The sequence below is a fragment of the Mustela nivalis genome (assembly GCF_964662115.1).
Source record: "Mustela nivalis genome assembly, chromosome: 4".
NCBI lineage: Eukaryota > Metazoa > Chordata > Mammalia > Carnivora > Mustelidae > Mustela > Mustela nivalis.
In genome coordinates this window covers 64,745,161-64,768,670 of record NC_139023.1, presented here as the reverse complement: position 1 = coordinate 64,768,670, position 23,510 = coordinate 64,745,161, and the positions used below count along the sequence as shown (strand labels likewise).

At 58.4% G+C, this 23,510-nt stretch overlaps 1 protein-coding gene and 1 long non-coding RNA gene across 5 annotated transcripts in view; one reads left to right on the top strand and one right to left on the bottom strand.

Moving 5' to 3' along the window:
- Positions 1–4,569: 4,569 nt before the first annotated feature.
- On the bottom strand, positions 4,570–5,808 carry LOC309863087. The gene is made up of 2 exons (XR_014310888.1): positions 5,465–5,808; positions 4,570–4,972 (listed from the first exon to the last, which is right to left on the bottom strand). It is a non-coding gene; the product is annotated as an uncharacterized lncRNA (long non-coding RNA).
- A 219-nt stretch (positions 5,809–6,027) lies between these two features.
- The window catches only part of ABLIM2 (actin binding LIM protein family member 2), a 135,596-nt gene continuing 118,113 nt past the window's right edge, over positions 6,028–23,510 (top strand). For 3 of the 4 annotated variants that reach the window (XM_082727510.1, XM_082727509.1, XM_082727507.1), the window contains exon 1: positions 6,044–6,202. In XM_082727510.1, the coding sequence (XP_082583636.1) occupies positions 6,193–6,202 (10 nt within the window). In that variant the 5' untranslated portion in view covers positions 6,044–6,192. Of the gene's footprint in view, positions 6,203–23,510 lie in introns of all 4 variants that reach the window. The other variant, XM_082727508.1, reaches the window with a different exon arrangement.

Sequence of the window (23,510 nt, the reverse complement as noted above, 5' to 3'; positions counted from 1 at the left end):
AGGAGGGACACACGGGGAGGAGAGATTGGAGCAGGGCTGCCATCAGCCCTGGGACACCAGGGATTGGGCTCACTGGGAGCCCCCAGGAGCTGGGAGAAGTGCAAGGAAGGACCCTCCCTGGGAATTGGGAGCATCTCAGACACCTGGCCTCCAGGACAGTGGGAGGACAAATCTCTCTTATTTATTTTTTAAAGATTTATGTGTTTGTTTTGGGGGGGTAGGGAGAGAATCTCAAGCAGACCGTCTCCCAGCTGAGCTCAGAGCCTGACCTGGGGCTCGATCTCAGGTCCCCAAGATCACCACCTGAGCTGAAATCAGGAGATAGACGCTTCACTGACAGAGCAACCCAGCGTCCCAAAATTTGTGCTGTTGAAAGGGCTGCTCCGTGTGCTTCGTTCCACAGCCAGAGTGTCCGGGCTTTCCATCTGCAGACTCCCATCACTCCCCATGGCCCAGACCAGCGCTTCTGATCTCTAGCCTCTTAAAAGGACCCAGTACACTAGGGGCTCATTCAACGTGTCACCCTGCCTCTGAGCTCGCTCTACCCTCTCACTCTCGTTCTCTCTCTCTCCTGACTCTCCTCATCCATGTCTGCTGCACATGCACATGACTTAATTAAAGAAAAGGCTTTCTGATCAGCAGGTCTTGCATGGAGTCCTTTCCAGCATTAGACCCACGTCTCCAACTTCCTTCCATCACCACGATCAGCCAGCTCTCAAGACTTTTCCATGACAGCTTCCTGGGCTACCAAAGCATGCAGACTGAACCGGGCAGATTTAAGTGTGGGACAGCTCCCTGATGCAGACTAGAGGGCACCTGTGACCCACACCAGCACAAGTCCCCTCACCACCCACCTGGGGAACTCTGGTGAGACATAGGTGTGTGATGGCGGGGTCGGGCTGGTTCAGGTGCGTGGATGTGCATTGGAGAGAGCAAGGCTCCAAGATGTGAGTCACATGTTATTTTTACTCTGGGTTTCATATGGCATGCTTTTAAATTATTGAGTGCTTGGAAGGAGCCCACAATGAAATCATATTTCATTTGTTTCCCCACTTGGCTATGAAGGAAATCAATTCTCGGCTGTACTTGGAGGTGGAGGAAGGACAGAAAACCCACAGCTTCGGCGAGAGCATGGCTAGAGGGGCCTCATGGTCCTCCTGGGCCACTGGACTCAGTCTGTTTCCACCAGCCAGGTGACTTCAACTAGGGGGGTTTCTGCAAAGTTGGGTTCTCAGGGCAACACCTTTCTAGACCAGGCCCCAGGGGAGCTCAGCGCCCCTGTGCTGCTCTCTGTAGAAGTAATTTGTGGGAAGCCTGAGTAGACCCAGGGCAAGGTCAGGAATGTTGGGAAGGGGCTCAGGGGAGTATGACCTCTTTTCCCTTGCATATATTGGGTGAGAGGTCGCCAAGGAGATCACAGTGGGGAGCATCTTGATTCTATAGGTCAGTGGCTATTCACCTGTGTGCTGGAGACCCCAGGATGTTCTGTAGAACTTGAGATGCTCAGAACACCCTGGGTTTCTCTGCAGACCCCAGGATGACCTAGTCAGAGAGAAACCAGATGGCAAGACCAGGGAGTGATGTGGCCGTGACTGGCAAGGTCACGGGGAGCAGAGGTGGCCTCTGGCTTAGTCAGGGGGCTCCTCAAAGGAGGGAATTTCCACTGAAGTCCAGAGGGTAAGGATGTGCTATCCAGGTGAAGGTAGAAGCCTTTCCAGCAGCTCAGGGTGGGCAGTGGGCCTGGCGTGGCTTGGATCCAGAGGGGTCTGTTCCTCTGGGCCATGCACCCCATCCTTGGCCCAAGGTGCTCAGCCTTGTTACTTGGCCTCCCCAATGCCTCTTGGCAGTGATGCCAGACTTGGGGGCACTGTGCCAACGCCCACAGCCTCTTCAAAAGGGCCTAGGTGTGCATCCCAGCTCTTCTGTTTCTCTGTCTACAAAATGAGGATGATGATGGGTCTGCTGGCACTGAGCTGTCCCAGGTCCTGACTGCTCGCCTCACCTGGCTTGGCCCTGGGCATTCTCGGGAGCAGATTCCACTGACTCTTGGCTCCTGGCACCTGAACAGGAGGCCGGCCCCCCTGGGGGTAAGACAGAACCCCTCCACCCAGGCTCTTCTCCATAAGAGCAGGCCCCTGGCCCATGGGTCGCTGGCCCCTCTCCCTCCCAGGTCCTCCTGGACTGACCTTAGAAACCCAACCCAAATCTCTACATGATGAAGACTGCTGAGGTCAGCACTGCCACCCAGCCATGCCCAGGCCCACCCCACCGCTCAACATTCTGTACTTCCCAAGGCCCTGGTCTTCCGCAGAAGGGCAATGCACTTTCTCAGGACAAATGACCCTCACTTTGAAGCAGTTTGTAGGCCTGCGGAACAGTGACAGGTGTTTGTACTTGTCCCAGGAACATTTGTCATGAAAAGGAGAGAGTCTTTCCCCCAGGGGCACTTACAGTCCCCTCCCGGGCTCCTGTGCAACCTGGAACTGCCCGGCCCCATCATCTTGGCCCAGTTACATCGCCGATTTCTTTCCAGCACCACCACAAAGCAGTGTCCACACTCAAGAGCCTCCTCACCCCAACGTGGCTGCAGCAGCACCCAAGGCCCATCCGGGAGGGACAGAGGCTGGTGCTCTGACCTAGTCTATAGGGCCCTTGTTAAGCTCGGCCCTTTACACGCTGCCCGAGTGAGGCCTGGCCAGGCTCTGTCCCCTCCCCAAGCCTCTAGGGTAGAGGACCACAGCCCTGCTTCAAGGGCTGTGGAAGGATTAAATTGAATGGACCGTGTAGGTAGTAGGTGGGACTGATGGGGCAAAGGCGTCTGTGGCAAAAGTGGGCATGGAGCTGGGTGGCGGGGGTGGGAGCGGACTGCAGGGCCACTGCCTGGGGCGCCCTCCTGGGAGGGGTTTGAAGGCATCCTCCCCCCCATGAAATGTTGAGGTGGGAGAAGCCCCCAAGGAGACCCCTACATTGCCTGCTGGGGGTCGGGGGCATGAGGGTGTCCCTCTGTCTGCAGGAGGTGTAAGCCTGGCAGGAGGAGGGCGGAGGAGGGCAAGCTCCTATCGCCTTAGTGCTCTTTCTTCATCCACACCCACCCAGGCCCAGCTGTCCCTCTGAATGTACACGCTTTTAATACAGATCACACGGTCTTGGTTTGACTGTTAGTCTGTCTGGGACCTCTCTGTGTCATGGAGCCCCCTGAAGGCCCTCTGACACCCCCCCATCTTGGGCCTCGGGCCCCGGCTTTTTTTACAGTGAGACATGTGACTTGAGAAACAAAATCTTATTTTTGTTTTTCACTGGAACGGTGCCTGGTACACTAAAGGGGTCCAATAAATGTGGATGGACAGGACACCAAGTGGCTGAGGCATTTAAGGACACCTTCAGCTCAGGTCATGATCTCTGTGTCCTAGGATGGAGCTCCACATCAGGCTCCTGGCTCAGCAGGGAGTCTGTTTCTCCCTCTCCCCCTACTCTTCATGCTCTCTCTCAAATGAATAAATAAAATATTTTTAAAAGTGTGGACACAAGGCCAGATGGACGGATGGATGATGGATTTGTGGATGTAAGAAATACACATAAAAAGAGAAAAAAGTCTCTGGGGGAAGTGATGGCACCTCCCTCTTCCAGGTCTGATTTAATAACGTATCAATAATGATAACGACCATCATTTATGGAGCCCTGACTTTTTGCCAGGTGTTTCTATTACTCCGTTATCCTTTAACAAGTCCTACTGGGGTTGAGGCAGTGCTTTGAAGGATAAGAAAAATGAAGCACAGAGAGCAAGCAGATTGCCCGAGGTCACACCTGGGCATAGCGCCAGGGAGGAGAACCAGGGGTTGGGTAAATCAGTGACAGTGGGCTCTGCGCTAGAGAGGACACACTAGCAGACCTGCCCCAGCGAGAGCGCCCCGGCTCAGGGACCCTCCGAGAGAGCCGAGGGTTGGTGGCACGGCTACGGGGCCTAGGTCAAGCCCCCTTCCCATACTGCTGGTTTGCTGGGTGACTCTGGGCAGGACCTCCCTGAGCCTTAGGTTCTGTCCTCGTGAAAGAATGTGCCAGAATCACAAGACCGAGGTCCTTCCAGGTTGGGAACTGCTGGGACTCGCCCGTCGCTGCTCTTACAGCTACTGCTTGGAGAGGCAAGGCCAGCTCCATGGGGAGGCCCAGGACAGCCACATAGCAGGCTGAGACCTGGGACCAGCCAGGAACCAGGCCACCTACGTCCATGCTCTGACTCACGGGGACTTGGGAGTAAGTGCCCATCCACACCCTGGTTTTCCCCATGGCCATTAGCATGATGGTGGCCTCCTTGCCATCCTGACAAGGTTCTTAGGAGCCTTTGGAGACACCGGGGTGGGGGAGGGTACAGGTGCTGATGCTTCTGCCAGGGCGGAAGCAGGACTTGGGGGCTCAGCAGAGAACTCCCTGAGCGGGGTGACTGCTGGCAGGCACCCTCCCACCGTCTCTCCTTCCTCCATCCTCTCTCCCTTTATTCAACAGGTGTTTGTGGAGTGCCCCACCCTGACCTGGCTGTGTGCGAGGCTAAGAATCCTACTAATAAAGGCAGGATAATGTCAAACCTGTTTACTGATCTCTACTCAGAGCAGTGCAGGGCACGGGTTACCCAGTGTAATCCTCACACCCACCCTAAAAGGCGGGAACTCTGTCTAGATGGGTGACGAACATGGAGGCAGAACAGACACCTTGCACCAGCAGGTGAAGCCAGGCTCCCCACCAGGTGGTCCGGCTCCCCGGGGCCTGCAACCCTGCCAGCCTGCTGCTGCCTTGGCCAAGACCCACGACCCAGCTGTGGAGCTCCCAGCCAACAGTGGCTCCTTTACCGGGCTTCATGGTCCTGACGCCCACATAAGGGAAGGGTCTTGTTCAAGGTTGCACTGAAGAGGGGAAGCTGGGTCGGAGGGAGATATCTTGATGTTTTCTAGTGCTCCTTCCATCACAGGGCACTTGTGTCCTGGGAAAAGGGCCCAAGGGGCAAGGATTAGAGCCGGCAGGGTGTGTGGGGCAGGGACTGACTGGCCTGTGGCTGATTCTGACGGACTGCGCCTGTTCCCACAGCCCCTGTCTGGGATAGGTGGACGGTGGTGAGGGGCAGGTCAGAACATCTGCTTCTGCTTCCATAATCCATTCAAGTCCACATTTCCTGCAGTCAGCCCTCCTCTTGTCAGCATCTCCCAAAAGCCTTGGCCCAAGCCAAACGTCCTCCCGCCACCTCGCCCCGCCGGGCCAGGTTCCGAGACTCTGCCTCCTGAATGCTCCCCCAGTCCAGGATGCACCCCAAAGTCCCCTTTTGTCACTACCAGGCAGGTTCAGCTTGCTCCCCCTGATTTCCTAAATCCCAACCCTAGTCTTTCCCTCTCAAGTACCAGGACCCCACCTTGTGCTAGGCTCCTGACAACAGAGAGGTCAGTCGGTGACAGTGGGGGTGCTGGGGCCCCAGGACTACCTTGGGGTGGGACGTACCCCCTCCTCGGGCGCCAGCCAGTGCAGGGCACCGGGAGTCGGCGGCGTGCTGTTCTAGGCTTGAAGTCAGGGGCCCGGAGCCAGAATCCCAGTTCGCGCGCCCCGCCCAGCCTCAGTTTCCCCGTCTGTAAACTAGAAGGGGGCAGTTTGGCCCAGGTCTTCGGGCCCCTGCAGCTCCACAAGAAGGGCTGCTCTAAGCGTCTGTCCCTGGGCCTCCCTTTACGCCACTCCCGGGCTCCCGAGAGCCGTCACCGCCGCCGCCAGCTAACCCGCCAGGATGCCAGCTAGGCCAAGAGGACAGTCCCGCAGAGACCTTCCAGCGACTGCGGGAGGCCGCAGCAGCGTTGCCTGCCTGCGCGTGCGCGCGGCGCACTGCCTGCCGGAACTTGTAGTTAGTCCATGAGGCGGCTGGGCCGCGAAGGCGGAGGGGTGGGGGGCGCTGAGCCTACACTTCCCAGGGTGCGTCCCTCCCGCATCACGGCAAGGGCGGGGTGGAGCGGAGCTGCTCGCAGGGGCGGGGCCGGCGGGGGCGGGGCCGGCGGGGCGGGGCCGGCGCGCCGGGGGGCTGCGGCGGCGCTGCGGGCGGGCGCGGACCTTACCCAAGGCCAGCGGACCCGCGGGCGGGCGGGCGAACGCGCGGGCGCGGCACCTGCGGGCAGGAGCTTCTGGCTTCCGCAGCGCCGGACCGCCCGCCTCCCAGCTGCCGCTGAGATGAGTGCAGGTGAGTGTGGGGATCGAGAGACTGGCGCGTCCCCGGGCTGGATCTGGGCGCAGCAACGGCTGTGAAGGCATTCTGGGGCTGCACCTGCAGCACAGGCGAAATCACCCAGTGCTCCACCCAACTTTCAACGCAGGGTCTTGCAAACCCTAGGGCCTGTCCGCAGGTCCCTGCCCCTGCGCCCAGGGCGCGTGCAGCTCTGCAGAGCGGTCTAGGGACCAGCTTCCCCCGCGCCGGCCAGGCTGGCTGCGCCGGGCTGTCTGGAAGGCGCCACTTTTTTGCTTCTCCAGGGTCCCGGGTGTCTGTAGGTTGCAGAAAGCGACCGGTAGGGGCGAGGGGCGAGGGGCCACCGCAGGCCCTGCTATAGAGAGGTGTGGTCACACGGGGGTCTTTGCGGCAGGGGCCGCCGCCCTTGCGCGGCGCTCGCTCAGCCTGAGCCGGCGGTTTGGGGGAGTCCGGCGGAGCCCCGGCGCCCTGGGCTCGCCCGCTGCAGATTTGGGGGCGCAGAGCCCGCAGGTGTGTGCGGCCCGCCCCATTTTCCTCCAGGCAGCATCTCTCCGCACCCCCTCCCTGCTCATCCCAGCGGCTGCCTTCCGCCGCACCCACCGGATCTGACCGCCTCTGTGCGGGCCCTGGAAAATCCCACATCGTCACCAGCCAGCCGCGCCTATTGCGCTTGGGGAAACTGAGACCAACAGCAGGGAGGCCTTGGTAGGAAGAGTCTGATATGCGGACGGAGGATCCCGGTTTTGAGAGTCTCCTGTGGCCCCACACTGAGCTGAGGGTCGGTCCGTACATTTCCAGGCAGGGAGGGACCCTCACCCCATTTTTCAGGGTGCGACGTAGGCTCACCAAGCTTGAGTCACCTGCCCAGGTCACGCAGGGGGGTGGGGATTCGAACCTGGTACTTTCTGACTCCTGTGATTTTTTCCCTCCGTGTCTGGCCACAGACTGCAGTATGGCCCTTGGCCATGGTGCAGAAAAAAAACCTGGACAAGCTGGAGGAAAAATCGGACTGGGCGGGGGGGGGGCGGGGCGGTGGGTGGTTAGTGTTCATTTGATGAGTGCTTGCTCCCTGCTTGTGGTTTGGGAGGGCTGTTTCCAATTTCCAGGGACCCATCTCCCAGGGGACATCATCCCCTCCCCCTCCAACCCAGGAAGGAGGGACCACACGGCAGTGGGTGTTGGGAGAGTGGCTGAGAGCAAATGGCAGGCAGCAAGAAGCAGGATCTCTAGAGGATTTCTGAAATGGCCAACCTGTTATCTGGAGGAGGCCAGGGAGCGGGACACCCCGAGACCTGGCAGAAACTCCAGACATGTTCATCTAATGTCAGGTAGGGATAATGGCAGGGTGCACACAGGGTAATTCTAGGTTTTCTGTGATCATAATTGTTACCTCGGTCCCCCTTATAATCAGGGGGAGCCCTGGAAGGAGCACTGGCGTTTGTGGTTGTCCTGGGGGAAGGGCTGTGTGGGCACTGGTGTCTGTTGGTGTGGGGTCATGATTCGAACGAGCAAGGGGTCTGGGGTTTGGCCCATACATCTGTCCAGTGGCAAATTGTCTTGGCAAATGGTGGTACCTTCCCAAGTTCGGCTTCCTGACGTGCAAAAGCAGCACTATGCCTTTTGCCTGGAGAGGATGAGATTCCAGTGGGAAACTGCCTGCATAGTAGGTCCTCAGTAGCTTGTGATGGTCACTGCCGGGGGTCCTGCTCCCCTCAGTCTGCCTGTGTCAGTCAGCCCTTCAGAACTGCCAGTGAGCTTGCTCCCTGTCCGCCTATGGCTTGTGACCCAGGTGTGTCCCTAGACCCTCCCCCCCCCCGCAGCGGGGGAGAGTGTGGCCCTGTGCCTGGCACCTGGCTTTCACATCTGGCCATTGTGCATGTACAACAGGTCAGGGATTCTATCATCAATGAGGGAAGGTCCCCTGATGCTCTCCCACCAAGAAGACGCCCATCGTCCCAGGGCTTGGTGTCAGCTGGTGTGGGAGGACATCAGCTGGTCCAGTGTCCGGCTGCCCAGACACTGGCAGCCGGCCCTTAGGTCCAAGCCTGAGACATTCTGCACAACCTCCCCAGGTCAGAGGTTCCCCTCTCCCTCATGCCACCAAGCTGCAGGCTTATCTTCCTTCAGTCAGGTGACCCAGGTCACCTTGGAGATGGCTTTGGTGTGGTCTCTGGGCCCCATATATTTGCCTACTTGTTTTGTGACTCATTGATTTTGAGGTAGCTGGGGAAATTGTCAGAGGTGGTGTTCTGTGTCAGGCCTAGATCCAAACCCAGTGCACTTGCTATGGGTGCCCTGTGTCTCATTTTCCCCAGTGTATGGAGGGAATGCCCTTAGCTTTGCCAGCATCCCTGGCCCATGCCTATGGGGCACAGTAGATGAGCCACAGTATATGGTGGTGGCCTCATAACATGGCAGTCCCGGGAGTCACAATGGGCGAGGTGAGACAGACAAGGGGGACTGAGCTAGAAGGGCCTCCAAGGCCGGCTCTGCCCCCGCTGGGTGCCAGGTCCTGGAAGTCCAAGTTCAAGGTGCGGGCAGGGTTAGTTCCTGCTGCGGCTTTCCTCCTTGACTTGTAGATGTCCGTCTTCTCTCTGTGTCCACAGGGCTTTCCTTATGTATGTGTGTGTCCAAATTTCCTTTTCTTGTAAGGACACCGTTCATATTAGACTAGAACCACCTGCCTGGCCTCGTTTTACCTTGATTACTCCGTAAAGTCCCCCCTCCAAATACAGTCACATTCTGAGGTCTTAGCAGTTAGAACTTCAGCATTTGGATTTGGAAGGGGGAATAATAACTCATAACGGGGGGCAGGGCTGGGTGGAGAGCCCAGGGTAGGGGCGTAGAGCTGGCTCAGCTGTCTTGTGGTCATGGCTGCCTGGTTAGGATCCCAGAGCTAGAAGGGACTTAGAAGCGTGCTGCCGTCCAAACCCACTCATGTGCCCAGAGGGGAAGCCAAGGCCCAGAGAAGGAAAAGCAACTGTCCGGGGTCAAGGAGAGAGTGTGGCAATCTAGGACCTGAGCCCCAGTTGCCTACTCTGGTTGGCACAGCCCTGGGTCTCTAGAACAGAACACATCTCTTCACCTAACCTGAGTGTGGACAAGGACGTCGCCACATGCCCTCCTTGGACCTGGCGCCAATGCTTCGCCACCACAAAGATGCTGAGGACAGTACGACAGAAAGGTGGAGGCTGCCCCAATGTGGAGGAGAGTGACAGAAGTCAGCCAGCCATTCTGTCCCTCATTCAGTGACCAAGGGCTTACCTCCTGCCCACCGTGGGCCCAGCAGGAATAGACAGAGTTCGCATCCTTCCTAAGTTTCTTGCAGGTCAGGAGAGCAGGGTGCTCATTCTAGCCAACAGTGTGTGAGGAGATTTTAATGTGACGCGCCAAGCTCCAGCAAACCAGTTTTAACTCCAAAAACAATGGACCACAATTGTCCATCCTGGGTGATCTTGAGGCTGCGAGCACCATAGAGGAGAAAAATCGGAAGGACCCACTCCAGATGTCAGCAGGGATCTCCCTCTTGAGCGGAAAAAAGAGAAAGAGTTTTCCCATATCTGCATCTTTATACTTCTGTGGCTTTCCCAAATTTTCTTTGTGGTCCATACTTCTCTTTTACAATTAAAAATCCAGTGAAAATGAGGAGGAAGCATTGCCGCCAGGTCCAAGGAGGGCATGTGGAAAGTCCATGACTCGGCGGGAGGCCCAGACCATTGTGTGCTGCAGGGGCCACTGTCCTTTGGATGGGAGCGGAGTGGACAGTGCTCAGGAGCTTCCCACAGGCAGGGGACTGGTGCCCGGTTCCCCTGCGTGATTCCATCTGAATTAGATGCAACAGAAGACAAATCATCCTGACCCAGAAAATCATCTGAAAAGGACAGTTTGTTGCCCAAGACCCAGCTGGCACTCCCAGGCTCAGCACGGGCATCCCCAGGCTTGGATTTCTTTCCCCAGAGGTTCAGGGTTACTCCCTAGCCTGCCACCAAAGACCCTTTAATTCTTTACCATTTCTGTCAATGGGGTAGTTTGGGGATAGAGGGCATGTTTTCTAGAATCAAGCTCTGACTTCGATGAACTCTTGGCGAGTCCAGCCTTACTGTCCCAGAAAAGGGAACATGACCTTCACTCATGAAGAAGTCACCAGTCTGGCTCCCTGACCCCCCAGAGCGTCCTCTGGAGCATGGGAGAGCTGCGAGCTGGCCAGAGAAGATAGGCACATCTGGGTAACAAAAGGAGAGGGTGAGAAGGGGTCCAGCTGGTGGGGTCTGTCCTGGCACTGGCCACGGTGGATGATGACGGCAGTTGCCAGGGTGCTGACCCTTTCTCTGCCCTGCACTGCCCTGCCCTGCCCTGGTGCAGGGGGCTTCCTCGCAGCCCCTGCTCTGCACCTGCCTCGGCAGGACATGGGAAGGCCTCCCCTGAATTGGGTCTGAGGAGCTCATTCTGCTCTGCCCCCTGCTAGCATTCTTGATCATGGAATCTCCCTGTGCTTCTGTAGCTGCCTCTCCCGGGGTCTCCGTAGGGACCAAGGGTGCAGGTTCCAACAGGTGTGAGAGGCTTGCAAAGGCAGTTAGAGTACTTGCAACAGGAGACCATGGGTGGTGTGCAGATAGCAGCCTGTTTTGGGGTGACGATCACATTGCGAGCTGCTGAGGGGACCAGCCGGGTGCGGGCCAGCCCAGATGGGCAGCAAACAGCGGGCCTCGAGGCTGCGAGGGCGCAGGGCACGGCAACCTGAGCAGAGCGTCTTTGTTTACTTGGGGATGTTTCCATCCCCGAGGTCTCTAGGGTGTCGGGCAGCACCCTACTTCAGTGTCACGGCAGCCGTGGCTCAGGGGATGCTCCCTTGGGCATCCTAAACCCTCATAGCACCTCAGAGGGCTGCTGGGGTGTCCCCACTCGCAGGTAGGGTTGCAGATGCCCAAGAAGGGGCTGTCAGTGGCCTGGCAGCATGCCACAGCACCTCGGAACAGCAGAACCCTGCTGCGCCCGGATGCTCATCTTCCCACCATGTGGTCTCCAACCGTCTGCCGCCGCCCCGCTCCTGTGCCCACAGGAGCCAGCTTCTGTGGGTGATTCACTACCCCCTTGTAGTATGGGGCTGAGTGGGATGGATAAGACTTGACCATTTGGGACATCATGACAGTGCTTTTTCCTGATGGGGGTTCCCAGGGCCCATCTTCTCCCCTGGGCCATGAAGCAACCTTGGCAAGCCTGTGTGACTCTCTGCAACCTTGACCCTCTGACCCCAGCTCTCCCACCAGCTCCTCGAGGCCTTCTGGAGCTGTCCTTTCCCACTGCAAGACAGCAGTCCTGGCTGTCCCATGCCAAGGCCGTGGCGGCCAGCCCAGCCCCACTGCTGGTACCTGAGCTCCCAGGAATCCTGGCCCCACCAACCCAGGCCGTCATGTGACCTTGGGTAGGCTGTCTTCCCTCTCTGGACTTCAGGGTCCCCATCTGCAGAGATGGGGGCCACCGCCATCCTCAGGGCTGTGATCGGCTTCTGACAATAATCCAGTCCCCTCCACGGTTCCAAGAGTGATTGTCTGGGTTTGAGGCTAAGCCAGCATTTCAGGGAACCATGGCCACCTGTCATCCTTTCCTGCCACATCGACCTGGTTGGACAATTTCGTGGCAGGAAGCACTTGCCCTTCACATGGAGACTCCCTACTGTAAGGGGGTTTCTCCACTGCCTGCCAGGGAGGGAAGCCGTGTCTGTGTGAGTCTGGTGCCTGAGCCAGACCTGGATCCCCCTTGTCCTCAGTCCTCCTTGTCTATGGGCAGGACTGGGGAGCCCCACTGGGAGCCAGGGCCAGTCCTGGGTGCCTTCCGCCCTCGGCAGGCTTCTAGGCTGGGGGCATATACGAAACAGGTTCTGTCGCAAAAGGGTGTGTTTGGGGGTTTCATGCGCTGTGTGCTTTGCCTGCAGATTTCTAAGCAATGAGGGGGCCATCTTGACGGCTTGGGAAATACGGCAGTGGCTTTGGGGTCAGGCTCACCTGGGCTCTGGTCCCAGTCATCACCTGCTAGTTGTGTCCCGGCAACTGGACAGTGTTGGGGCTCTTTGCCTTAGTTTCCACACCTGCGGAGCGGAGACTCTGCCTCCCACTCTTTGTGGTTGTTCAAGGGTGCTGGGCGTGCAGGGTGCTGGGAAGCAGGTGACATGGCCTTTGTCCCAGCTGTCCACGCCCTCTAAAACTCAGGGCAGACCTCAGGATATTCTCCTGGAGAGCCCCCCAAGGCTGCCTGGGACAGGTGTTCCCTGAGCATCTGGCCAAGGAAGGGATGAATGGAAGATGGACCTTGCGGCCCCTCATCCCGCTCAACCTCCCTCAGGGCTTGCCATCAACCTGGGCCAAGGGCTCCCCACCGTGTGCCTCTCTCTGACCCTCTGCTTCTCCTCGGGCGTTGGCATCAAACTGGAAAACAACGTCTCCGAGTCCCGGTTGGGGCCCAGATACGGTCCAGCCTCAGCCTGGGTCGGGACCACCTCTGGTCCTAGCCTTCAGCAGGCCACAAGGGCTTAAAGCCATTCCGGAATGCTCCTGGAGTCTTTCAATGACTATTTATTGAGCACCTACTGTGTGCAACTCGCTGTCCTTGCTCCTGATACCCAAACACCCTTGCTTGTGCTTTTCCAGCTGCGCTGCCCATCTGCCTCCCTTCCCCCCATCCCAGAAGTCCTCCTCCTTGATCTTACACTCTAGGCTGTCTATGACACAGTCTGCCCTCCTTGGAGCTGGGGACGGTGGACAGGGCTGGGGTTTCCTGTGGAGGACTTGGGTCTGGCTCTGTCTCTGGTGTGACTCAGGGCCAGGTGCTGCCCCTCCCCGAATGCCTCATCCCAGATGGTGGGGAGTAGCTGAATAATGGCCCCCCAAAGATGTCCCTGTCTTTATCCCGAGAACCTGTGCCTTTGCTGGAAAGAGGCTTTCAGATGTGATTTAGTTAGAGACCTCGCACTGGGGAGACTGCCTGGTGGGCCCCTCGTGATCAGCAGTTCTCAGGAGTGGGAGGCAGGAGGGCAGAAGCAGAGGTGAGGGGAGGGAGGATGGAAGAGGGCCCCGAGCTTGGAACCAGGGCACCTCCTGAGGCTGGAAAGGGCCAGCAAGGGATCCTCGCCTGGGGGCTCTGGGAGGACCCAGCCCTGCAGACCCATTGCAGAGTCCATCCCCCAGCCCATCCCCTGTCAGGGATTACGTCTGCTTTAGGCCTGTACGTCTGTGCCCATTTGTCACAGCAGCTGCTGGATGCTCAGACAGATGGTCCACTTTCCCTGCATTCCCTGCTGCTGGGTTGGGAGGTCCAGGGAGAGGAGGATGGTAGCATTTTGCAAAGGGAGGATTGTTCCAGACCTCCTCAGTGGTGTGAGGCAGTGTCCTATCCAAGCACACACGCTGCTGGGCTCTCCTGTTGCTGGAAGGGCTCAGGGAGCACCTTCATGAATAAGGAGTTAGGGAGGACTGCCCTTGGAGGGAGGAGGGACAAGGAGGGGTCCATGTTTAGTGAGAACCTCTGGGCTCATACTCCAGCTCATGTGGGCCGCTCCTCGCCTAAGGCAGGGGGTCATGCCTCAGGCTCCGGGATGCCTGATTGGGCACACAGCACACTGGGTGGGTGTGGCCAGCGCTAGGGGTACATGTTCCGATCACATCTCCCGATTATTCAGGAAGCCGGGGCTGGATATCTGTGGTGTGTTCGGTGACGCGCCAGCCAGGATTCTAGCCTGGTTAGCTCCTGGTTCCAAACCCACATCACCCCTACTCACGTCACCTTCTTGGACCTCCGTTAGCCTTCCTCTCCTGGCCAGTGTCCCATCTGAACCCCAACCTCCCTGCAGTCTTCAGTGGTCTACATCTGTAGGGTCTGGATCCATGCCTTTCTCTAGTTCTGGGGGGCATAGTCTGACACTCCCTGATGGGTGGGGAGGGGTCTGCACAGTCTGATCATCCCCTGGTGAGTGGGAGGGGTCTGGCACAATCTGGTTTTCACTGGTCCTGGGTGAGCCTGGGTCCTGGCATGGTGTGTGAGCCCCTCTGGGTTTGGTGGGAAGGCGGAGCTGGTCCCCTGGAGAGCCAGAAGACTGGGCTCTGGCTTGTCCCCCAGGCAGACCCCTCCACCTTCTGAGCCTTCACTTGTCCTCTGGGTCCTCCAGCCCTGTGGTTGCGTATCGACACAGTGGGACCAGAGTTTGCTGTCAGGAAAGCTGGCCCCCGCCATGAGCAGTGACTTGCCATGTTTCCCACCTGGGGGAGGCGGGGGCGGGGGTTCCAGCGCTGACTGAGGGTCCTGGGCTCCCACGTGCCATGATCCTTAACAGATTCCCTCCTCCCAGGTGAGCAAACAAGCCCAAAGAATCAGGTCACCTGCCTGAGGCCATCCAGCTGGCAAGCCAAGCTGACCCCTAAACCCACACTCCTAACTGGGGCACGGGGAGTGGGGCAGCATCTCTGAGCACGCATCCCACTGCCCCTGTGATAGCTGGGGCTCTTTCCCGTGAGACATTGTAGGCAGTGTTTGCCTCTGGGTCCCTGAGCCCCTGCCCCTCCTCTCACCTGCCTCAGATGAAGCAGCGGCTGGTCTGACCAAGGGGTAAGAAATGGTTCTGGGTGCATGAGCCTGTGGAGGACACACGGAGGGTGCTGAGGACACCAGTGCAACAGAGACACTCCCTCCCGAAGGTCATAATCCAGACGGGGGACATGTGTCATCGGAACCTGGCTGGGGGGCAGAATGGGGACAGGACAAGAGGAATCCCTCCACGTGGCATCAGGGAAGGCTTCCTGGAGGAGTAGACATGGAGTTGAGTCCTGAGACCAGCACATGGGTGGTGAGCAGGGAGGCTGAAGGGCTGGGCATCGAGGAGGGGAAGTCAGTGTGGCTGACCTGATATGAACGTTATTGGGGGCTGGCCACCCTGCTGCCTCCCCAGGGCTCCTCTGTTCAAGCCTAGATGCACTCTGATCCTACTTCTCATCTGTGGTTCAGACCCAGCAGTTCACCTGCAGCTCTGAAACCAGGCCTGGCCTGCCGCATGCTCAAGGAGCAGTTGTGGGTGCAGAATTACACATCAGCTCCCTTGCACACCTTGCAGGCTGCTGCAGAAACCAGGAAATGCGATATGTATGCGAGAAGCCACATGTCCAGCTGGGCGCCTCCCCTCCTGTCTCCAAGGGGGGAGGGGGGCACAGCGCGGGCGTGGGGTGCAGCCCAGCGTGGGCCGGGGCTCCTGGTGCTGAGGGACAGAGGGCGCCACTGCCAACAGTCTGCAGGCCACCCTTGGGGTCCTCGGGCAGGTCTTCCTGGAACTCTGTGCTGCCCTGACTGCCCTTCCCTCCAAGCCCTTTAGTTCCCATCTGGCCAAGGCAGGCCTGGGGCTGCCATGCGAGTCTTTGTCCTGCCACCCCTGCCGCCTTTCCCCTTCCCACCCCAGCCTCCATCTCCTGCTACCCCAAATCCCTCCTCAGCCTGAGGACCACCTGCTCTCGATGCTCCGGGTAGATCCCTTTCTTGCCTCCTCCAGCTTCGGGGGTGGTGACTCTGTACCCCTCCCCTCCCTGTCTCCCCAAGGCCTCCCTTCTGTGTCCATTCTCCCTCTGCCTCCTGCCCACAAGGACACTTGTATGAGCACATCAGGGGTCGCCTGGATCCCCCGGGCTGTTCCCCAACTCCAGACCCACACCTGATCACACCTACAATGGGGGGCCACCCCCCAGCATCCTGCAGGCAGCCTCTGGAGCACGCCACTTCTAGGACCCACACCTTCTCCCCTCCCCACGTGGATTTCAGAACAACCTCTCCTGGGAAACAAATTTACTCTTAACTGGGCTCAATTTAAACATCCCCAGACCCTGTGAGCTACATGCTGTCACAGGCTGCTGACTGGGCCTCGGTTCGTACCAGCTTTAAGGGAGTAATTCAGCACACGCTTTGGGTCTTAAATACACTCCTGCCTTTTGAGAGAGGCACCTCGGCTTCTGCAAATCTTTCTGCAAAGGCTCTGGAACACAGTCATGGACTTAGACACACAGCCTCACTTGCCATAAGTCTGGCTCAGTCGGGCCCACAGCCGTTCGGCCCCGTGATGCTGGGCGCCTGGATCATTCTCCACCCAGAGCCGTGGCACCCAGGTCTGAGTGCCTCAACTCAAATTTCCTGAGGGCCCCAAAGAGCTTTGGAGTGCATTGTATTTGTTGAGATTGACTGAGTTAGAAATTAAAATGGAGGAAATTCTAAGGTCTTTGCTAATTTGTTGGATCCTAGCCCTCCATGTGTGATCATATTTTTAGTGCCCAGAGAGGCCTTGCTCTGCAGTTTTGCAAATCTCATTAATGTCCGGCCTAATGGGGGACAGCTGGGCTTTCACGTCCTGCCTGTGTGCTATCATTCGTCACCAGCCACTGCAGAACTTTCCTCTTGGGAGCAGGTGGAAGCGGAGAGGGGAAATAACGTCTTAATCTTATTACGGCCATGGCTTTGACCCTGCCAACCCCCTGATGGGGTGTTGGGGAGATACTGATAAAGGCAGGTTAGTACGCAGCCGTTAAGAGGATCGTCAAGGATCCGTAAGCCTTGGGCATTGCTGCTGCCCATGAATGAACGCGGGACCTGGAATTTTATACAATTTCTAGAAAACCCACTGAAAAAATCCCCCTAGAAGAAAATACAGCCAAATGCCATAGGGTTCTGGGCCCTTTTGCTATTCCTCCTAGTGCTGTGCTGTGTTATTTTTTCCTGCTGATTCACTTTAGGGATCTGCCGGAGACAGGCTCTCGCTCGAGGAGGAGGTTTGCTTGGAGAGCAGCTGCCTGGCTCCCGGCTCCTGCTCCGGGGACGGTGTCCTCTATTTTGGGAGGTGTGTTTTCACAGTGGAACTAGGGCGGTGGGTGGCATCCGCAGGCTACGAGCGTAGGCCCCCGACGTGAGGGAGTGTGTACTCATGATAACACAAGCTCCCGCTACAAACAAGCGGCCTGGCGGATTCCGGGTCCTGGGGCAGCCCTGAAAGCCGGTCTGAAACATTGCGTCCTCGGCTGGAATGCCTGCTCCTGGCCGCTGCAGCCGGAGCTAAATATATCCCCGGTGTGTGCTGACCATGGGGCACCCCGCCCACACTGGCCAGGACCTGAGCTGCGGGAGGCATTGACTCCTCTAATAAAAATCAATGTCTGCCTTTGCCGAGCATCTAGGAGCCCGGGGTGCACGGGGGACAAGCGGTCCGAGCTGATCTCCAGTGCTTGCATCCCTGTGGGGAGGGGGCTGGTGCTCCCACTCAGGAGGCCACCTGCCCAAGGTCACCCAGCTGGTAACACAGTGGAGGGGGGAGGCAGGGGTGGGGCTTTCAGATGGGCCCCGCCCAGTTCTCACCTGTCCCAGGGTGCATGTCTCCTGGGTTCTTCAGAGTTCTGTGCTCAGTGCAAGGTTGTGTGTGTGTGTGTGTGTGTGTGTGTGTGGTTTTCTTCCGCATTATGAGAAGAAATCATTGTTTTTCTAACTTAAAATATGACCACAGGTTCCAAGCTGGGTACCTTGGAAGGAACATCTTGTGGGAAAGCAGGGTCCTGAGGGCCACTTGTGCCCCTGGGGGTCCCAGGGGTCTGGGAACTCTCCACCACGGATGCCCTGCTCTGGGCTTGGATGCCTCCCTTCCCCCTAACCCCTATGGCCCAGCAGGGATCTCAGCAGGGCTTTGCTCTGGATTTGGAAGGGCTGATGGTACAGCCCCTCAGCCTCAGCCAGCTTCCCGGCCAAAACACTGGCCAGCAGGAAAGAGGGGGGCTTCTCCTTGGACCTCCCCTTCCAACTTCTAATTCCCTCTGTGAGGACCTGCCTCTCCCCAGGGGGTCGACTTCAGGAAGGACACTTCCTTCACAGGGGACCCTTCCCTCTGCCCCAAAGGTGGGGCCCTGCTCTGAGTCGCATGGACAGGGACTCCTTCTAACAGGCAGCAAAGCCACCAGGCATCCGTAGGGGGAGATGGGAGGAAGAGTTGGTGATTTCACTTGGAATGTCTATCTGCTGGCCGGGTGCTGGAGGTGACCTAGCTCAGTTCTTCCTCCAGGCTTGATGAGAAAGGCAGACAGTGCATGATGAAAATGCACCATGAGAAAGCACTTCTCAGGGAGACTCTGGGAACAGAGAGAAGGTGGCTGGTTAACATGCGATGAGAGAGAAATCCTGGCAGGCTTCCTGAAAGAGGTATACTTCACCAAGCAGGAGTTAGCCAAAACAGTGGGAGGAGGGCGTCTGGCAGCAGGTACAGAGCCCTGGAGGAGCAAGTAGAGGGCGTGTTAGAGAAACTTCATTTCTGCCTACGCCCCGGTTAGGCTCTGGGGGAGGTGCTGGGCACAGGGCTGGCCTCAGTGCCCTGTCCGCCTCTTGCATTCGTGGTCATCCTGAGCCTTGGGTGGTACCAGGCTCACAGCTGGAGCTCAGTGACCACGTGAGGAGCTGATTGAGTCAGAGAGGAGAGGAGGAAGAGGAGGAGAGGGAACACAGGGACCTGGGTTCTGCAAAGGATGGACTCCTGGCTATTCTGATAGGGCTCGTGGGGTCCAGGAGTGTGCTGGTGATTCTGCCAACGATTCCAGACCAGATTTGGGCACTGTTGGTGTCACAACCTTTGTAAGAGAGAAAAAGCCTCAGGCACAGGGCACTGTCCTTGGGGCGGGAGCTGGCACTTGCCTCGGGCTGGGCAGGAGAGAGGGCCAGGGTGCAGGTGGGCCCCTCCCTCCCATCTAACAGGACTCACACTGCAGTCTGGTCCACAGTCCTTCTGTCCTCATCAGCTTCACACATCTTGTGGAATCGGTGGCATGTGTGATCTGTGAAGCTAGGTAACAGGGAGGTGTGTCCGGGGTAAGGGAGCTGGAGAGCAACGGCAACGGTGGCAGGGCTCGGCCTGGGCTGCTGGGCCCTCGGTGCTTGGACCCAGCTGCACGAAGCCCATGGGATCCTGCCCCCTGGGGGTGTGGTCCTGCGGAGAGATGGCCTGGGAGCAGATAGCCTTCGGGGCCACAGAGACTAGGGAGCCCCAGGGACCCAGGAACGGGTCTCAGGCCAGTCCCAAGACCCAGGCAGTAGCTGGGCCCTGGCTGGCCCAGTTTTGGGAAAGAGGCTTAGGCCAGGAATAGAACCTCTCATTTTCCATGGTATGCCTGACTCTGGAGTCGCCGCGACTTGGAGAGGTGCACCTATAGTCGCCAGGATCTATGGCTGGGTGGGAGCTAGGGCCAGACACTGGCCACGGTGGCAGCAATAGGACAGCATTGGCAGGCGACACAGCCCCCTTGTGCCAGCATGGCTCCCTCCCTGCCCAGCTCTGCAGCAGAGGAGGACCCGGGTCCCTACTGGGGCAGGTGGGGGGAGCTCTGCGAAATGTGCAGGGATGTCGGTGTGCCTTCCTACCTGGAGCCAGTGAGCAGGAGCTCTGCTCTTGTCCACTCTTGTCCACACTTGTCCACTCTCTGTCCAGGGTGACAGATTGCCTCAGTGCTCAGGCTGAACATTTGGAGATCTGGAATGCTTGGGCCGAGCAGAGGAGAGGAGCATGACGTGGAGCCCGGAGACGGCATGGCGAGCTCGTTACTGACAGGCGTGTTTTGGCTTAGCGCTCAAAATCGGCAGCCTCACAGATAGTTCTCCTGTGTGCAAACCTGCCAAGGGGACCCGCTCCGAATCCTGAACACATCCAACCCCCCTCGCCCGCCAGGTCTCCTGGGGAAGCTGAATTATTCAGATACCGATTTGATCCCTCAACTCTGCTCCAACAAATAGGCCTGAATCGCATTCGTGTTGGGCAAAGGCCATTTCCCTGCGTGCCCATGAGCTTCCGGCGAAGGGGAATGAACTGCAGGGGGAACCTGGCCCTGCATGGCTGTGGTCTTGTGAAAGGGGATGAGGGGCTGGTGACTAAAGGCCAGACACATCTAGGGCCCAGACTGGCAGGGCCAGCGGGGGTCCCATAAGATTATAGCTCCTGTGTCTTCTGAACTCGGGTGCTGGTGACACTGCTGCTTTTCCCCAAATCCTCAGAAATATTCTGGATTCTGGGTTTGGCGGGGAGGTGGGAAGCCAAGGTCACCTGGCTGCAGGGCCCTTGCCCTGGGCCCTGTCTCTGTCCCCAGATGGCTCATGGGAGCACTGGGGGGGGCGGGGTGCTGGTTGTGGGTCCGGGGGTCTGGTCAGCTGAGCTCGAGGCCAGGTGGAATCCCCTCGGAGGAGCCGTGCCCCCACCCACCCACTGGGCATCAAGTGTCACCGACGATTCCAGGGAGAAAGGAGACTTTAAAGGACACGTTTGTGTACCCAGGCCCCATCTGCTCTGGTTCGAATGTCCTGGTGCTCACAGCACCCTCCTGACCCCCGATAACTGACCAGCCTGAGCCTCTTGCTTCGCTGACCGCTGCCACCAGCTCTCTCCTGCCTCCCACACACATCTGGTAGTGAGGACCCGACTGAGGGGCCCCAAGCTCTTCCGGGGATGTCCTCCTCAGTCACGATTTCTTAGAGTCCGTGTATTACCTTTGTCATCCCCAGGAGGGCGGGCAGCAGCGTGTGTGATGGTATCACACACAACACGCACGAGTTTTTGCAAAAGCCGCTCTTCCCTCCGCCTCGACCCTCGGGAGGGGCACCGCGCCTTCCTTCCCGCACACGGCCCTGTGGAATCTGGCCCTGAGCATGTTTTCTGTGCCTCGTTGGACCCCTTCCCTCTTGCCTTTACTAGGTGCAGAGTGCTTTCTGTTTTGTTTTTGTATCTAGACATTTTTTATTGTGCTAAAATATAATCATATATTTTATGCCATTTTAACCAGAGCTAGATGGTTCAGGACCGTTAAGGACATTCACATTCTGGCGGGACCTTCCCCACCATCCATTTTCAGAGCTTGCCCATGGGGCCCCGTGAAACGATTTTCTGCCCACCCGCCCCAGCCCCCGGCAGCCTCCATGGCGCTCTCTCCCCTGTGGATCGGACGGCTCGGGGGACCTCGTGCAAGTGACCTCACACACTGTTTGTCTTTGTGGCCGCCTTATCTCCCCGCACGCAGCAGCGTCCCCGAGGTCCCTCCAGGCGGTGGCAGGTGTCGGAACGTCCTTCCTTTTTGAGGCTGAGGAACATTGCACTGGGTGGATGGTGTTGTGCATATCAGTTCCTCTGTTGATGGACCCTTGGCTGCTTTTGGCTGTTGTGACTCATGCTGTGAACACGGGGGTGCACAGATCTTTTCGCTTTTCCTTCCCCTGGGCGCAGTCCGGAAATGGGATCTCTAGATCAAGGGACCGACTCCTGGCTTGGCCGAGGCTCTCCCCAGCTCACCCCATCCTGGTGAGCGCCTGTGTCCAGGCCGTGCTGAGCTCTTGGGGCTTCCTCCTCCTGCCCCCACAACTTTGCCTCAGGGGCGTGCTTTCCGCTGCAAACGCCCCCCCTCTGTCAGCCAGCAACTGCTCCGTGGGTGACCTCCAGCTGGCTGTCCTCTCCCCCTCCCCCAGCTGATGCACACGCTTCTCTCCTTGTGTGGGCATACCTGTTCCCTTCCTGTCCAGCTGCCTCGACCAGGGACTCCACAGGAGGCCCTTCGTCTGTCCGACTCCTGCTGCCCCTGTCTGCCCCATTGTGGCTCCCCACCCCTCCACTTCAGAATCCTCAGAACCAATGTGCACCTGTTCGCCCCTGAAGTCCTGAGCTGGGTCGGGGCTAGTGACCCAGGGCCACGGATCCCAGGACCTGAGAAAGCATCCACACAAGGGTGGGGCGGTCTGGGGTTTCCCTAGGCCTTAGCTGGAAAACAGCCATATTTGGGAAAGTTGTGTGGTCCAGGACGCTGCTCTGGGCACCAAGGTGTAAACGTAGCTGCGCTGAGCTGGAAAATGTGCTCACATCCCTTCCTCCGCTTCCCTTTGTCCCTGTGAGCATACTCAGGGGTGGCCCCTGATGTAAGCCCCACTCAGACCACACCCCCCGCCCCATTGTCTGTTACCCTGGGACTCCGGTGGGTGAGGGCAGCAGGCAAGGCCCCTTTACCCTGGGCACAGCCAGCCAAGCCCCCTCCTTTGGGCTTTGCGGTTCCGCTGCCTCAGGCCCAGAAAGCGTCTGTTGGCACATTTTGTTTTAATTGCGGTAAAATATACCAGGCACAGGATTTACCATTTTAACCATTTCTACATGTCCAGCTCAGTGGTATTTAATGCCTTCAATGCTGTGGTGCCCGGACCCCAACTGTCCCCAGAACTTTGTCATCGTCCTGGACCGACTGCGTCCCTGGGAGACACTAGCTCCCCACCCCTGCCCCGGCCCCTGGTCCCCGCCATCTAGTTCTGTCTGTGCATTTGACTCCTTGGGTCCCTCGTGCAAGGGATGGGTTTGTCCACGTCGTGGCTCACATCCCAGCTTCCTCTCTGAGGGTGATCAATGTCCCGTTGTGTGGACATGCCACATTTTGTTTATCCGTTTGCCTGGTGGTTGGAGCTGGGGCCGCTCCCACTTCGGCCGCTGGGACTCGTGTGCCGTCCAGGTTTTAGCAGTCCCGTCAGCAGCTCTGTGGCTGGTCCTATGGTCCTGCCACGAGCAGGGACCAGGCGCCAGGCCTGCACAGAGCACGTGACTCTCCATTCATCCCTCCCCCAGCCCTGCCATAGCTGGGTGCTCTTTGTGTCCCAGTGCACAGATGGGAAACTGAGGCCACCGAGGTGGGGGACCTGCCACGTGTGGCACTGATGCCACCATGTTTCCTGGAGAGCACCCAGTGGCCTGTCTGTGTGCGTCCATTCTCTCACTCGATGGTTTGCTTCTTGAACCCTGAGTGGGTCTACTCTCTGCCCTGTGCTGGGGTGGCTGAGTGGGGTCTGTGGGGCCATCCTGACTCACACAGAGGGAAGACCCGGGAATGGGCTCCAGGGCTTGGGCCGGGCTATTGTCAAGGCCTGTGACCTGTGTCGGAGGTACGTGGGCCATTGGGCTCACATGTGATCAGACTGGCCATACCCGGTGGGGCTGAGGGGGCTTACCCATGCACCTTTGTTCCCACGCGCAGGTAGAACCCGTGGGAGATGGTTGCAGCAGGGCTGCAATCGCTAAATGGGAATCTCTAAGACCAAACTGCTCTCCCCAGAGGCTTGTCCCACCTCATACCTTTACTGCAAGGGGCATGTGGGTCCCTTGTCCCTGTCCCCTCCTAGCCCAGCTCAGGTCAGTGTCCGTGTGTTCATGTTTGCCGAGCGGGTGGGAAGGGGCTCCTCCCAGTTCTGAGTCGCCTCCCCCGGTCCTGTGGCGCCCAGAACATTCTCTACATTTCCGGGCCGC